This window comes from Stegostoma tigrinum, chromosome 22 (assembly GCF_030684315.1).
Source record: "Stegostoma tigrinum isolate sSteTig4 chromosome 22, sSteTig4.hap1, whole genome shotgun sequence".
Taxonomy (NCBI): domain Eukaryota; kingdom Metazoa; phylum Chordata; class Chondrichthyes; order Orectolobiformes; family Stegostomatidae; genus Stegostoma; species Stegostoma tigrinum.
This window is the reverse complement of record NC_081375.1, coordinates 33,026,756-33,043,554: the sequence shown is the minus strand read 5'-3', so window position 1 is coordinate 33,043,554 and position 16,799 is coordinate 33,026,756. Positions and strand designations below refer to the sequence as shown.

Sequence of the window (16,799 nt, the reverse complement as noted above, 5' to 3'; positions counted from 1 at the left end):
CAGCTGTGAGCTGCTCATATTTTGCAGAACCTGATGGTGCCTAAGCTTCAGGCTTAGTCTACGCTGCAATCTGGATAAGAAGGGGTTGTGACCTAGCAACCACGTTGCAAGTCTGTGCTCAATGCTTTTAAAGATAGGCAGCTTTCCATGACTTTCAGGTCACCTTGGCACTTTCACAACATGATTAATTTTTCTGTCGGGTTCTCTCTTGCAGAGTCTGATTTAACTTGCAGTCAAACAAGCAATAAAGGCATTTTGTTTGCAAGTTGTTGTTCATACTAGCCTGCATGGACGTTGGCATATGTTGATGAACTGTAACTAAACTACGCAGCGTGCCTTTCTATCCAGGGACTTGAGAATGTCCGTGTGGGTGTGTTCTAGCAAATGCTAATGATAGCAAATAAAATATGTTTTACAGTGGACTTGCTGGCTATTTTTTCTAAACAACCTTTTCAAATGATAGATTTAATGATAGATATTTTTAATGTTTAATTGCAGCGTGGACTAGATTAAACAAAGCAAGCAACTGGCATAAAGCCCATTTATGTATTAGTTTCCATACTGAACGCTAAAGCTGTAGTGGTATGCCAGATTATGTTTTTATAAGGCATACAACAGAGCTTATTTGCATGCAGCCACCCAATGAATGCGGTTTTTTTCTTGGCTGACTTTCAAGGAAACCGGCTAGTGTTAATTGCTTTGCCAGGAGAAAATGTTTTGTGACAGTTAAAGAATTTAAAGAAAGGAAGATAAGTTTAATGTCATCAGTAATTAAATAATCAAGCTAGATTCTTTGTCGCTGATATCTTAGTATTGAGTCCCACCTCAGAAGGGCATTTCCAAGTGGGGAGGGCTGAGCAAATGTAGGTTGTCAGAAGCGTACAGTACACAAGAGTAGTTTTTCTGGCATGTGGACAAGATGAGGCTTAAAACAGTACACAGACGACATATTGAAACAGAGCACAGGAGCGTAGGTGCAGACATGAAGGCAACTTTGCACAAAATGTAGCGTTTCCTAGGATGGTTGGGCGTCACCTTCAGTCAGGTATTTTTCGCAGCAGTCCCCTGTATAGCAGAAAAGTACCAACTAATTGCTGCTTTGTTCTCTGACAATATTGCATTAAATTAGAAAGCCACCGAGTGCTGTCTGAAGTAGCTGTCTGTTAAAACTGAGAAAATGGCGTCCTAACACTTGGTTATTTGTGGAAGTGATGTATTGAATCTTGCACTCACACAGTAATAAAATGTTTATTCACAAATGTTTTGCTTAGATGATACTACTCATTTTGAAAATTGCTTATTGCCTCATTAAATCTTGTTGTCACTGATTTCCGATAAAAGACTTATCAGTCAATCATACTGTCCCTTTAGACTTATCCAACACTATCTTTCTAAAAATAGTTAAACTAAGGACTGCAGGTTTGGTACTTATTGTTATTCTCTGAAGGTTATTGTGGTGCTTTAAACAGTTGGAAGATATAAAATCATTTGTGTACATTGTCATTGGCATTCAATTTTGCTATGAATGATGTTTAGTTGTGATTGCTTTCAATAAAATAACACAAGTTTTAGCATAACATTTTAACATCCAGTTGAAATAATTCTGAGTAGCAGTTGTGGGTTCTTATGCACAATATTATGAATAGTAAGGTTAATTAGGTAAAGTAATTGTTAGTTTTTCAACATGTAATTCAGAATGTGCTTCAAATTGTTTCCTCGACTTTCCCTGTAATTGGTTATGAAATCCAGTATCTTATTCTATTCTCTTAATGAATAGCATGGCCTTTGGTACTAATACATATCACAGAATGAAGTTGCAGGTACAGTTACTGGTTTCTGCTTGGTTAGCCGCTTGTTACTAAAGCATTGCAGTTATGGAGAGATGGTGACTTAATGATAAAATCACTCAACTAGGAACCCAGCTAATGTTCTGGGGATATGAGTTTAGTCCTCACTGCGACAGATGGTGAAATATTAATTAAGCAAAATTTGAAATTAAAGGCAAGCATAATGGCAGCATGTAACCACTGTCCATAGTCATAAAGACCAATCTTATTCAATAAGTTCTTCGGATAAGGAAATTTTCTATTTTCAACAGCATCTGCTCCACAAAACTCCTGGGGGCCTGAGCCAAAGTTGGGAGAGCTGCCCCACAGATTAGTCAGGTAATTACTTGAGATGGTCCTTCTCATTAAATCATACCATAGTGTGCCAGATGCTACCATTCTGGGTATATTCTGTCCTGCTAATGAAACAGACCCATCAGAAGCAGTGGCACAATGGGAAGAAGTTGCTCTGGGAGTTCTCAACATTAACTCCGGACCATATGCAATCTCAGAATCAGGTCAAACATGGGCAAGGGAATCACCTGTTGGTTACCATTGGGGGCCCACACAGACACACTCCACAAATCCCATTCACAAACAACACAGAATTGCACACAAATACACAGATCCCCCGTGAATTACTACTTCCCCACGTTGAACATCACGTGGAAGAAGCATTTAAAGATGGCAATGGCCTGGAATGCATTCTGGGTGTGGAACTTCACCATCATCAAGGGTGGCTTGCTAGTGATTATTGAGTTACCTAAATCCTAAAGGACATAGCTACCAAACTGGATCTATGGGAAATGATGAGCGAGCCAACAATAGGGAAAAATCTAATGGACCTTGTTTCAACAATCTACTTGTCGCAAGTGTGACAATCCATGACCGTGCCAGTAGGATTGACCCCTGCATAGTCCTTGTGGAAGTGAAGTCCCCTCTTCACTCTGAGGATAGCCTTCATTGTGTCATGTGGCACTACCACCATGCTAAATGGAACAGTCTTTGAAATATCTAGCAACTCAAAACCGGACATGTATGCGGTGTTGTGGGGAGTCAACAGCACAATTCTATTCAACCATAATCTGTTTCCCCCAATCTGCCTTTGCCATCAGGTCAGCCCAGGCCTCAGCCCCTGGTGAGGCTGCAACATAGGATTACCTGCATGCCAAATAGTGGAAGCAACATGAAACAGACAGGGCTATGTAATCCCACAGCCAGTGGATCATATCTAAGGCCTGCAGTCCTGCAAGTTCCGGTCATGAATGATGATGGACAATTAAACAATGAACAGGAGGAGGAGGGTCCACAAACATTGACCTTGAATGATATCAGTGCGAAGGACAAGGCTGAAATATTTGCTTCAACCTCTGAAACATCAAGTTGGTGATTTATCTTGGCCTCCTGAGGTCTCTAGTAGTACAGTTGCCAGTCTTCAACCAATTCAATTTGCTCCATGTGATACCAAAAATTGGCTGACGGCACCAGATGTTGCAAATGCTATGGCCTCTGACAGCATTCCATCAGTAGTTCTGAAGATGTGCTGCAAATCTAGCCAAGCTGTTCCAGTACTGTGAACCTCCCTGTGAACTAAAATGAACAATGAACTGGCAGAACAAGGGCAGAAGATGCATGGAAACACCATGTTCAAGTTCCCCTCCAAGCCCCACACTACTTTTTTTAAATTAGAAATTGCTTACCTTCATGTTGCTGGACCACACTTCTGGAACTCCCTCAACTTCACTGAGTGTGCCAGGTCCCCAAGGACTATCACTGTTCAAGAAGGCAGTTCACCCCCACTTCCTCCAGGGCAATTACAGATAGACAATAAAAGCTAGCCTAGCTATCAATGCCCACATCCTATTTACAAAGGGAATAAGGGTCCAGGCCCGAAACGTCAGCTTTTGTGCTCCTGAGATGCTGCTTGGCCTGCTGTGTTCATCTAGCCTCACATTTTATTATCTTGGAATTCTCCAGCATCTGCAGTTCCCATTATCTCTAATAACAAAATTTGTTGGGTTTCCCTGGGTGAGGTGTAAAAGAAACAGGTATACATTCCCACTGATCATTATTCCCCTGCATCGCTTTGGAGCGTATTTGCACGTGTGGAGAGAACAGTTTAAAATGTAATGTGATTTTCCCAGTATTTGAATAGCCTGTCTTGTGTGCACTGTGAGAAAGCTTGAATTAATGCTTCAGCATGTAAATGTGCCTTTAGGGAAATGAGACAGTAGAAAAAAATTGAAATAATAGGAAAGGGAAGGAATACAAATATTTAGTCTCAATTCAAACCTGGAATGGTAGGCACAATAAGCAAGGGTCTGGATCACTCGGGCCAGGGCCAGGGCCAGGGCCGGGGAATGGAGATTAAATCCCAGGGATGGGAAAACCCAAGATTTCCTCATTTGGATCTATTGCTACTGAAAACCTTAACATAATTTTAATGTATACTTACCTATTTCACGGAACTCACAGAACACAGAGGCCTAGATAGAATCGATTTGGGGAAGATGCCTCCACTAGTAGGAGATTCTAGGACCTGAGTCCATAACTTCACAGTGAAGGGATGACCGTTTAAAACCAAGACGAGAATTTTTTTTCAGCCAGAGGATGGTGAATCTGTTGAAGGCCAAGTCATTAAATGCATTTAAGACAGTGATTCTTGATTAACGAGGGGATCCAGGGTGATGGGGAAAAGGCAGGAGAGTAGGATTGAGAAACATATCAGCCATGATTGAATGGCAGAATAAACCCAATGGGTCGAATAGCCTCATTCTGCTTCTGTATTGTATGGTTTCAGCTGAGCCTCTTCTGGCTGGTTACTAACCACCATTTCAAGTTGCTAATGAGTCCAGAACTAAATAGGCCTTTTGAACCCTGTAGTTACATTGGCATTCTTGACCTGATGTCACTATTTGAATCATGTCTTGGGGCTGCTTCTGGCCACGAACCAGGTAATCTACTTGCACTATATTTCAGTTGTAATAAAGTGATAGTGTAAATCCCTTGACCACCGTTGTATTACCCTCCGTCATTGCCCAAGTGAGGTAGCTGTTTAGTAAACTGTCTGCTTTTGCTTGAGTACATAGTTATGAGACAGCAGGTAGAGCAGTGAAAATGGTTAATTTTGGTTTCTGTACTGTTATTACATGGTTTGCTGAGTTGTGCAATGTCTGTTTCTCTTGAGGAACAGCTGTTTTTTTTCCACTCATGGAATGTTCTGTCTTGTTTTGGAGAAAGCTTGCACTTATCCTCTGGGAATACGGCATTGAAGAAATGACCCCGGTGAGGGCTGCTTCAGTGAACGTTGTATTTGATAGCTTGGGATACTTGAACAGTCACATCTGTTTAGTTTAATCCTTTTTTATTTCAATATTTATAAGTTCTAAACACCAAAATCCTGTAATACATTTTCACATGGAAGAATGGAGTTAAGACAACTTCAAAGTCATGTAAATCAGTAGTGTTGTTATTAAGGAGCTGTTGCATTAATACAATGCCTCAGTAATTGTATTTTTTATACTTTATCCATAGAAATATGAAATTTAGTTTGTGTTTGAATCTCTAAATAATCAATACTATTTTTAAGATACAATTTGTGCTCACAAAGCAGCGCTTTGCCCTGACCCTTTTCGTTTGAGAGTTTTCAGTTGTATATGGTCTGTCAGTGGACTTTCTCAATTTCTTTCTCCCTGTAATTTAGTATGGTTACTCTTGAACTACTTGTTGCAGCAGCAGTCGGAAAGGGAAGCTGATCCAGTAGAAAAGTGTAAGGCTCCCACTTGAGGTTTTCAAGCTTTGAAAAGAAAACTCCCCTCCAGTTTTCTTTGATAGGAGTATATTGATATCTAATGTCTGTGACATATAAAGATTAGACATTTCCCGTAATCCTCTTTCCTCCCCTCTCTAAATGGAAGGGAATGTCAGCTTTATTTAGCTTCACTGTCACGTTACCAAGAAAGCTTGCGTATAATTTTCTTCCCGGATGTTCTCTGTGCTGCTTTTCAATTGGACTGTTATGGGTGTATAAGACTAAGACGTCTGTAAGCTTACTGGACATTAGCTACTGATTCATATAGTGCATTAGCAAGAAATTAGCAGCTGCCTATCTTTATTTAGGCTGCTGCTTTATGTAATGTATAGCTCACAAGATTTCAGCTTTAACAAACACTTAAGAGTTTTGATTATTTTTCTCCAATTAAATGTGGAGAATTCTGAGATTAATAGTTTCATCTACAGTTAAACAAAAACCTTTTATGAGCAGGAATGAAGTTGAAGTGACAACAGAATTTGAGAAAAGAGCTGTATAGTTGAGGTCAGGTGCACTTACTGTGGGTGAGTACAACTTAGTGGGCCAAAGTTGCAATTTATTTAAAAGATGAAATACAAGTTGGGGGGGGAATACTGAAGAAAATAACTGGATGACCTTCGTGCAAATGCAGACCTTACTGGACCAAGATGCTAAGTAATGACTAAAAGATGCTAGAGTTAGAATCTCATTTGCACAGTGCAACATGGTGGCTCTGCAGTTAGCACCACTGCCTCAAAGTGCCAGGGACACAGGTTCAATCCCAGTGTCTGTGTGGATTCATCTGGGTGCTCTGGTTTCCCCCCCCTCCTCACTCTAAAGATGTGCGGGCCAGTTTGATTAGCCATAATGAAGGGCCCCATACTGTCCGGGGATGTACATTCTAGGGTGATTAGCCTTGGTAAATGTGGGATTAAGGGTATCGGGCTGAGTGGGATGCTCTTCAGAGGGTTGGCGTCGACTTCATAAGCCAAATGACCTCTCTTTTCTGCACTGTAGGGATTCTATGATTCTCCGATTCTAATTGTGAGTTCAGGGTGAAGCTTATGAAAAACACTCCATTAATGCATTCAGTAGCCCAATGATTCCTTTTTAGAACTGTAATTGGATAAAATTGACACTGAGCCAAAGGAGCTATTAAATGAGATAACCAAAGCCAAGTCAAATTTAATGTTTTAAGGAGAGTCACAAAAAAGCAACGTGAGACGAAGAGGCAGAGCACAAGAATTCCAAAGGTTGGGTTCTTGGGTTTTTAATAGTTCAGGGCATAGCTGTCAAAAGCAGACTGAAAGGAGTGGGATAATAAAGTGTGAAGCTGGATGAACACAGCAGGCCAAGCAGCATCTCAGGAGCTCAAAAATTGACGTTTCAGGCCTAGACCCCCTCTCTGATGAAGGGTCCAGGCCCGAAACGTCAGCTTTTGTGCTCCTGAGATGCTGCTTGGCCTGCTGTGTTCATCCAGCTTCACACTTTATTATCTTGGATTCTCCAGCACCAGCAGTTCCCATTATCTCTGAAGGGAGTGGGAAGTTACATAGAAGCTTGAGGTAAAGGCATGCAGAATTTTTAATGAGCTGTCGGAGGTTACAGACATAGGGAAAAGTGAAGCATTTAGGGGCAAAATTGGCACATTTTAAGCAGATGATAGTTGAGATAATCTTAGTACACTGTGGGCTACCGAGAGGAGTTTGGAGGAGCTGAAGTTTACTAAGAGGGAGGATGGTTGGCCAGGAGTTATTAATCAAGCCTTAAAGTGGCAAAAGCTTGGAAGAGAGTGTCAGCAAAAAATAAGTTTGAGGCAGGATTAGAGATCAGTGCTGTTACACCAGCGGGTGTTTGCGATGTAGATGATTTAACAAGAAAAGCAGATTTGCCATTATATATCAGCTTCTAGTGGGTTTCATAGGCCTCAATTTGGATTCAAGGAGGACACCAAGGTGTGCAGAGTGTAACAGGGAAGGCAGATGTAACTTTTATTTTAGTCTTCTGACTATTTGAATTAATTGCAGCTCAGAATACTACATTTTGTACATGATGTGGAGGTGCTAATTTTGGACTGGGGTGGACAAAAGTCAGAAGTCACACAACACCAGGTTATAGTCCAAAAGGTTTATTTGAAAACACAAGCTTTTTGAGCACTGCTCCATTATCAGGTCATTAGATTTTGTACGTGTAGTTTTACAGTAATGAGGTGGTGAAGTGGAGCAGTGCTTCCCAAATGTTTTTGAACTGTGGCCCAATTTTAAGGCTTTAATACGATCAAGACCCATCAGTGAGAACTGAGAGAGTGTATTACTGAAAAAGCAGGGGTTTGTTACATGCAGTATGCAGTTGTTTTAACTTGGCCAGATTTCCACAGCAACCATTCTTCAGAGCTCACGACCCCACTTGGCGTTCTGACCTTCACTTTTGAAATCCTTATCCTAATGTAATAGAATTCAGCTTCAGTAGGTTTTAATACCTGAATGAAGAAAACTGGACTGACCAACAACATGGGAGCAAAGGCATGTATGAAAATGGTTAGGTTTGCAATCCTTCACGTCACTGTCTTGCTTGTAACCAAGGGATGTCGACATGTTTTCTCAGATGGGCGAAGGGAAGAACTGAGACTGTTCATTCAAGTCATTCTCGTACATTAAACCACCAATCAGAATCATAGTTTTGCAGTCCAGTTTATTTCACAATTGTGAAGAATTTGTCTTAAAGGCTTCCATGTATATAAGACATCTGTTTTTGTCAATCATTTTTACAATACTTTGTTAATATATTAGAATTATGAGCAGTTAATGTGTAGCCAATGTTTGATTGTAGCTTTGTTCTCAAATTTACTTTTTTTTATCTCTCCCTTTTGTCTAGGTTTGTAGTGTTTAGCTTGTGAGCTGAGCCATTATCAAAATGAATAGATGCAATCACAATTTGCTTTTAATACAACTTGGTCTGCAGTTGCATCATGTGATTCTTTTGTTTTAATAGATACAGAATATTTCTTACCTTTCTGTTTTGGTCTTTTCCAGATCTTAGCCACAGTGGTCTGGCAACGCAATATGAAAATTCCCACTGGGGACAGCCCCCCTTTAGGAGTGAACCAAACAGCATCTGGGATAAAGTGATAATAGACGGAAGTGACAAAGAGGCTTGGCCTTCCATTTCTGGAAACGAGACTGAAACTGCCTCAGAATGCACAGACACTGACTCTGCCTCAAACTGTGGCTCAGATAATAGTAGCATGGCTACAGGGAGTGCACCAGGCAATTTCAATGGACAAAACAAAAATTGCAATAATGGTGGCAATGGAGCGCTTGTCCAAAGCAGTTCAAACCAGAGTGCCATTGGAGGTGGAGCAAATGGTGGAAATGGAAATTCATCCAGAGTGTGGGCTGTTGCCCCAGTATCTGCCCCTGGTGTAGGGCACTGCTCTGCTCCCAGTGGAAATGGAAAGATGGATAGTATCGTAAGTGTAAATCCAAATTGTTGGAGCACTTCTACGTCTACTGCTGGTATTAACCTGAATCTTAATCCCAACGCCAATCCAGCTGCTTGGCCGGTAGTTGGTCAGGAAATTCAAGGAACTGTTGGAGGAGGAAGCACTTCAAATATTTGTAATCCAAGTAATCCCATTGATCAGAATTATGGTAACCCTAATAATGGTTCAGCAGGTACTTTGAATACCTGGGGAAATTTGCTGCAGCAAGAGAGCACAGATACACAAACGTCCACTTCACAGAACGTGTCTTTCAGCATACAACCTCAGAACCTTAACACTGATGGACCAAATAACACTAACCCCATAAACTCTTCACCAAATCCTATCAATGCAATGCAAGCAAATGGACTGCCTAACGTTTCTGTACCAGGAGGCTGGGCAATGACAGGAGGCATGGGTAAAATAAACCCATCTCATCTTCAAAACCTTTCTGGTGGTAGTGGGTCATCTGTAGTTTCTCAACTCAGTGGGCGCAATGGCGAAGGAATGAACAATCCTTCATGCAACTCAGTGTGGGGAGTGCCACATACTAATCCTACAACCACCAACAGTAACTCTGCATTTAGTCAGGGGAATGGAGACACTGTGAATTCTGCATTAAGTTTAAGTGCTAAACAAACATTAGCAAACAATTCCAATAATGCTGTGCAAAAGGATATTGGAAACAATGCTTGGGACTCTGGTCCCCCTACCAGTCCTAGGGTACTGCCATGGACAAGGGCTGGTACCATTGGGGGCTTGCACTCTGGTCCCAGTAGCATTGCAGCTTGGGGTAACACACCATCTAACAGGAACACTAGCAATGGTGTAAATGGAGAATGGGGAAAACTCTCAAACCAGCATTCCAGCAATGAAACAAATGGAAATGGGAAAGGGTGGGAAGGTCTTTGTGTTAACAACCAAACACCTGCTTTGCAACAAGGTCATGAACAAATTAACTCTTTGGCCAAATCTTCTGATTTAGGTGCCACCGGTAGTGAGGGAAGTAATGAGAGTGCTGGTAGCCATCATGAAGGAAGCACCAGCAGAAGTGGAGGAAGACATGGTAGTAGCCGACGAAAGGCCGATAAAGGGATGAATGAACAGCAGGGGCTGGTCCAGAGTGTTATGTCAAAGCCAGATCATGACCCTAGAGTCTTGTGTAATTCTGGATGGGGACAGACACCAGTAAAGCAAAATATTTCCTGGGAAATTCAAGAATCCCCTAGGTCTGAGCGAAAAAATGACAATGGAACTGAGGCCTGGGGTTCTGCTGCTGCCCAGTCTTCAAACTCAGGGGCAAGAAGTGATGGGTCCAGCATGAGCAGTACGAATACCTCTTTAGTATCTGGTTGGGGAAATCTTCCACCAACTGTTATGTCTGATAACACAGGTTGGGGTGACAAAGTATCTAATAGCCAGGGGGGATGGGGAGATTCTGCTAATTCTACTTCTGCTGCTGCCAAAAGTGGCCATGCCTGGGGTGGGGTTTCTAATCAGGAGGAGAAACCACCATCCTGGGCAGACTCTCAAAAGCCCAAGTCTCAAAATTGGGGTGAAGGACAGAAAACCAATCAAGGTTGGACATCAGGAGGAGTGGGAGTAGCAGGGAGTGGAGGAGGAGGAGATTGGACTGATACTGCTGCAGGACCTTTAAGTGAGGCAAAAAAAAATGGATCTAGTTGGGAGAATGAAAACAACCATACTGGACCCAGTTGGAATGAGACAACCAGATCACAGGCTAGCGGATGGAGTAATGGTACCAACAGCAAACCAAGTTCAAATACAGGCTGGGGAGAGCCTTCAAAATCAAGTGCACCACAGAACTGGGGAAATAAACTTCAGGATAATAATCTTAGCAACTGGGGAGGAGCTGCTTCTGTGAAACAGTCTAATTCGGGTTGGGTTGGTGGACCTTTACCTGCAAAACAGAAGGACAGCGAACCCACTGGCTGGGAAGAGCCTTCCCCACCATCCATTCGCCGCAAAATAGAGATCGATGATGGTACCTCTGCTTGGGGAGACCCAACCAACTATAAGAAGACTGTAAACATGTGGGATAGAAACAATCCTGTGAATCAAAATAGTAGCAACACTGTGGCTGAACAACCACCTCAGCCCCATCAGTCAAATGCCACACAAAACCGATCCCCACTACTTGGCCCAGGTAGGATTCACTACCATTTCAATTTTCTTTTACAAACATGTATTTAAGTTGATCTATGTGATGGAATCTTGATATTTTTATGAAATTCTGGAAACATAACTGAGATTAACATTGATTCCTGAAAGAAAAATTGCAGAATGCACACTGTCGTTTGAATTACGATCCTTATGTTTAGGTATGGAAGGCTAAAAGTAATTTTATCCCATCTTGATACCTGTCAAGGTCTGCTGCTTTGTTCTTCTATCTGGCAAAGAAGGAAGGCAGTTGATTTGTCACAATCACTTGCTGTTCTGAAATTAATGAGTCTCTCATGTATTAGGGCAGGTTAAATTGACTTCTTTGTGTGTCTGGCACACAGTCAATATATATGTACACAGTGTAATAGGAACCATTTTCTGATTAGCTTTCTAAACATGGAGTTTTAGATGCTGGGAGTAATAGTCATACAGCATAGAAACAGATCTTTGGGCCTGTCTGTGCTGACCACAAACACTAAACTACACTCCTCTCCTTTACCTGTGTTTCGTCTATAGCCCACTAAGTGCTGGCATTTTAAGTATTCCTCCAGATACTATTTATATGTTGCGAGGATACCTGCCTCCACTACCCTGTCAGGCAGTACATTCCGTATTTCTATCTGAGAAAAAACATTTCTCAGATCTTCTTGAAGCCACTTACTCCACACTTTAAACTTATCTCTTCTGGTCTTAGACACATTTGCCACCACACCCTCTCCAGGGCAATAATTTCTTCCATTATTGTGGCAAACTAAATCTGGACACAATATTCCATCTATGGCCTAACCAATGCCTTTAAAGTTGTAGCAAGACTTCCTTGCTCCTTTTTCTATGTCTTGGGTAATGAAGGCAATCATTCCATATGCTGCCTTCCGTAAAACCTGCAAAGGATGCATACTAGTTCAACGTGCCTCATCTTTAAAGATGGAACCCCAGTTCTTTTTCTTACTGCTTTTTCCCCTCTCTGCCACGCAGGAAAAGAATAAATGGTATAGTGAGTGGCCTGCAAAAGACTTTGAACAAAATAATGCACTCAACAATAGTTCTACATTTTGGCTGACCAAACCTACACCACACAGAACAAGCCCCCAAGCCAGGACCTCTACGTGGTAGGGATTTGCCTGTAGTGCTATGACAATAAATCAGTCCTGGACTTGCACCTTCCATTCATTCAATAATCCTTCTTAAATTTTGAGAAATTTTAAACTAAAATTTTAAATTTAGTTTCTAGCTAGTAGAATGTTACACCAGAGCGTAAAAATGTATAAGTACTCTGAATCCAATTTTTGTTGAACTTGTACTTATTGTAGGATACTTAGATGACTAAGTGCTAAAATGGTGTATGTGCACAATATTCTGTATGTGAAATGAGTAGCTATGTGATCACCAATCTTTTTTAAACAAAAAAAAATTCATTCATTTTGTTCTGCTTAGTTGGTTACTGAACAGAAACCATTAAAATAATTATCTGAACTTTGGTATGCAGTGTGTATTTCTAAAGTTTGGACATAACATGAAACTGAAATGTAGTAAACAATGCGGATAATGGAAGATTTCAGGACAACGTAATAGATTGTTGATTTGGGTAGGCCCATGGCAGATAAAATTTCATGCCAAGCATTGATTGTGGGTCTGCTGTATAAGCCAGCATTTATTGTCCATCCCTAACTGCCCTTTTAGAAGATGATGATAAACCACCAATACCAGTGATGGAGTCTTTCATGAATAGAATGGAGAAATTGCTGCTATTTTCTATTGAGCGAAGATAATTAAGGGAAGATTTAAGAGAGAAGTTCAAAGTCATAGTATTTTGACAAAACAGGTAAGAAACATAGCCAGAGGAGTCAAATTTTAAGATTTTTGCTAAAAGAAGCACTTGTGGTCCAGCACTGTACCCGAATGATTGATGGAAGCAGTTTCAATAAGTAGTTACTGAAAGGAATAGAGTGAATATGTGCACGTAGGGAAAATGTTTACTAGGTTCTGGGAATGATAACAGAGAAATGGGATTAATTGGATAGTTGTTGGAGCATGATAGACAAAGTTGTCTCCTATGCTGTGTCATATAATTTGAAGTCTGTGTCGTAGGACATGTAGAGGACAGTGAATATATAAAATGTATTTATATTGTGTTTGTAGAAAGTTTAACGTCAGTTTCATTAACGAAACTGCATATTTGGTATCCTGTGTCTAGATTGCTAGATTTCAAACCATGAGTAGCATTTTTCTTTGCAGGTCAGCCACTCTTGAACTAATCATTGCAAAAGTAGTTAAGTTTAGCATTGGAACTGCTCCCTCCCACCAGTCTACCTCGGCTTTGGGATACTGCAAAAATGTCACTTTATCTGTGAGGAAGAAGAGTGTTGTAATTGGGGAATGCAGTCTTTAGATTCCATGTTTTGCCAGACCCACTTGTTTCCACTTAATTTAAGCAGCAAAGTTCAAGTTCACAGAACACCCTCCAATTGCCATTTTATGTCCTGCCGATATTGATGAGCCATATATTTCAGTTTCCCTCTTTTTTTTTCCCTGCATCAATTAATGTTGCAAGTTAATTCCTATGAGATGTTCAGAGTTTTGCTAGTGAGTGGGTTAATCACCAGTGCAGTTCCAAACCTGGTGAGCATTACCTTGCTGGGTATGTCGGTATGTCTGAGATGGGAGTGTGAGTTATAGAGTTGCAGGTTCTGTACTCAATCCCATTCAGACTGCAGACAAAGTAAGGGCTCTGCCGTGAGGATTTTCACTTGTGGCAGATGCTTCTAGTCCTCAAAGACCTTGACAAGCTTCATACAACTGCAACATTCTTGAAAGTCATAATGAAGATCCGGTACTGGGCAAGTCCTGCAGGTAATGAAGGTCCAATGCTTTAAATCAACGTATCTGAAATAGAGCCATCTTGATGAGTAAATACAATCCATAGAGGATTTTTTTTTTTAAACCATAACCACTTCCTGGGGGCATCATTGGTTACAGCTGACACTTTCCTGACCATGGTCTCTCCTCTGCAGCAGTTAAAGCACTTGTTTTTTGCTCTTATTGGACAATAAAGGATTAGAAGCAAGGCTATTAATTTAAGCCTCCATATATTTGTGTATATGGTTGCTAGAATAATTTTGTATGATTGACGTTTAATTGTTTCGTTCATCCAAGTAAAGATTTCAAAACATTTATGGAACTCAAAGTTTAAGTGTGGTCTAGAGGTAATAATTAAAGATGTAATTTTTAAGTAAAATTGTAGCAGAGTTTTAAATGATCACGTCATTAATGGGAGAAATGTGAAGATATGTGCTGCTGTTTTTGAAAGTTATATTTATATATTCTTAATGGAAAATGATATGTTATAAAGTGTTCCAAAATGTTGTAGTCTCCTAAAGTTATTTTGGTTAAGTATATTGTTACGCTTAAATTGGCTTCCTTGAAAACAGTTGATAATTTAATCAATTGGTCAGGCGCTTTCTTTTACCTTTCATTCTAGAAAATACTTTCGTTCCTAAAATGTAACTCCAGTAACAGATGCTTTTCTTGACTAATTTTGAATGCTTTCTATCAGTTACTATCTGAATATTAAACGCACTACTTGTATGTCCAGATTATTTGCTTAGTTACTGCAACAGATTTCTGCACGTGCCAATTCTAAAGAGAGCATTAAAAGAGGCAGAACATGTTTCTTGAATGAGTTCAGCCTATCTAATGTACCCATGAAGAAATATGTCTCTAATATTTTTTAAGAGTGGCATGGTGGCACAATGGCTAGCACTGCTACCTCTCAGTGCCAGGGACCCAGTTTGTTTCTAGCCTTGGGTGGAGTTTGCAAGTTCTCCCTCTGTGTGGGTTTCCACTGGGTACTTTGGTTTCGTCCGACAGACCAAAGATGTGCAGGCTAAGTAGATTGCCCATGTTAAAATTGCCCTGTTGTGTCCAGGGATGTACAGACACGGATTAGCCAAAGTAAATGCAGGGTTAGGGGTGGGGGTTGGTGTTCCAAGTGGGATACTCTTTGGTGGGTTGGTGCAGACTTGCTGGGCCCAATGGCCTCTTCCCACATTGTAGGGAGTCAATGATTCCGTGAAATTTTTCTTCATGAATTAATAAAGTTAAACAATTAAGTATTTTGAAAATAGATTTACCAAGAAGCTATTTTAATGGTGTTAACATAATTTTTAAGTTCAGTGAAATATACATACACCCTGTTAATGAACCTGTTGCAAAGGCAATGTCACAAATGTTTCTGTTGTTATGTAACCTATTCTGACATACCTCCAGAATAAAAACATTTTCTTGAATATGGATATTACTAGGCCTAAACTATATAATTAGGTGCTTTCTATATTCTGGAATGGTGGGTACCATTCAAAGTTGCAACAAAATCAAAAAATTAGAACCGTTACCTTATTTCAAATGACAAATCATAAACTACAGAAATTCATATGCAGTCCTGAACACTGCAGAGAAGGTTCAGCAACAGGTGTTAAATATTCTGCTGCACTGAGACATGCACTTTCTCTTGCATTAAAAAAAGCTTTGTTTATTAATGCTGTATTCACATAAGCAGCGTGCCAGTTAGCTAAATTGGCTGGATGGCTGGTTTGCGATTTAGAGTAGTGCAAATGGTATGGGTTCAGTTCCTGCACTGACTGAGATTACCATGAAGTATTTTCTTTCTCAACCTATGACCCTCATGTTAAACCACCACCAGTTTTCTCTCTCTAATGAAGGAGCAGCCCGGTGGTCTTGCAAAATGATAGTGACTTCACCTTTTACATAAGCACATTGTGCTTCCTTGATCCCAAAAATAAAGGTCTTGTTTAAAATCTAGCACAAATTAAAAGTGAATCCCAAATTTCAAGGGCACATTTCCCTCCATTTACTAATGTATTTTGTGCGAAGTGAAAAGGTCATATTTATAGAAAATGGCTTAAGGAACATGAATTCTCTTTGACTTATTTACAAGGTATTTTTGAATAAAGTTTAGGTGCTCTTTATGGTATTCCATCTTTCTGTGTTTAATTAAGAGGGACTGTTAATTATTGATGTTCCCTGTGCTTAGTTTATTTAAGTCTGTATGTGGAGAAAAGTAAATAAATTGTAGACATTGCCAAAGCAAAGAACTATAGTATTTATTTTGAAGCTAAATCTAGAAGCATGGAGCAAACATTTTAAACACTATAGAAAAAAGCTTTCTCTCCCATAAACACTTACTTCTGCGAAACTGCAAGATGCAAAATATACAACATTATTTATTTAGTGGCTGAGTTTGCCTGAATAGCAGCAGTGGCATAATAATGCACCGACTGTTAAGAAATGACTCTTTTGAAAGCTACTTCAATGGATCTAGAATGATTGCTAGATAGCCATTAACTCCTGAAATATTTGCATGGTTACTTTAAACATTTTTATGGTTCAGTTCTAAATGCAGCAAGCTAGTTTGGCATACATCAAAAATGGAAAAAATAACTGCAAATGCTATGGTCAATACAATATGGTGTTAATGACTCATTTACAATAAAGTAAATAC

The 16,799-nt window shown here is 40.2% G+C and overlaps 1 protein-coding gene across 15 annotated transcripts in view; it reads left to right on the top strand.

Moving 5' to 3' along the window:
* The window catches only part of tnrc6c1 (trinucleotide repeat containing adaptor 6C1), a 637,257-nt gene that overhangs the window by 546,978 nt on the left and 73,480 nt on the right, over window positions 1-16,799 (top strand). For 14 of the 15 annotated variants that reach the window (XM_059653753.1, XM_048554723.2, XM_048554726.2 and 11 more), the window contains one exon: window positions 8,649-11,264. In XM_059653753.1, the coding sequence (XP_059509736.1) occupies window positions 8,649-11,264 (2,616 nt within the window). Of the gene's footprint in view, window positions 1-940; window positions 1,046-8,648; window positions 11,265-16,799 lie in introns of those variants that run through there. The other variant, XM_059653761.1, reaches the window with a different exon arrangement.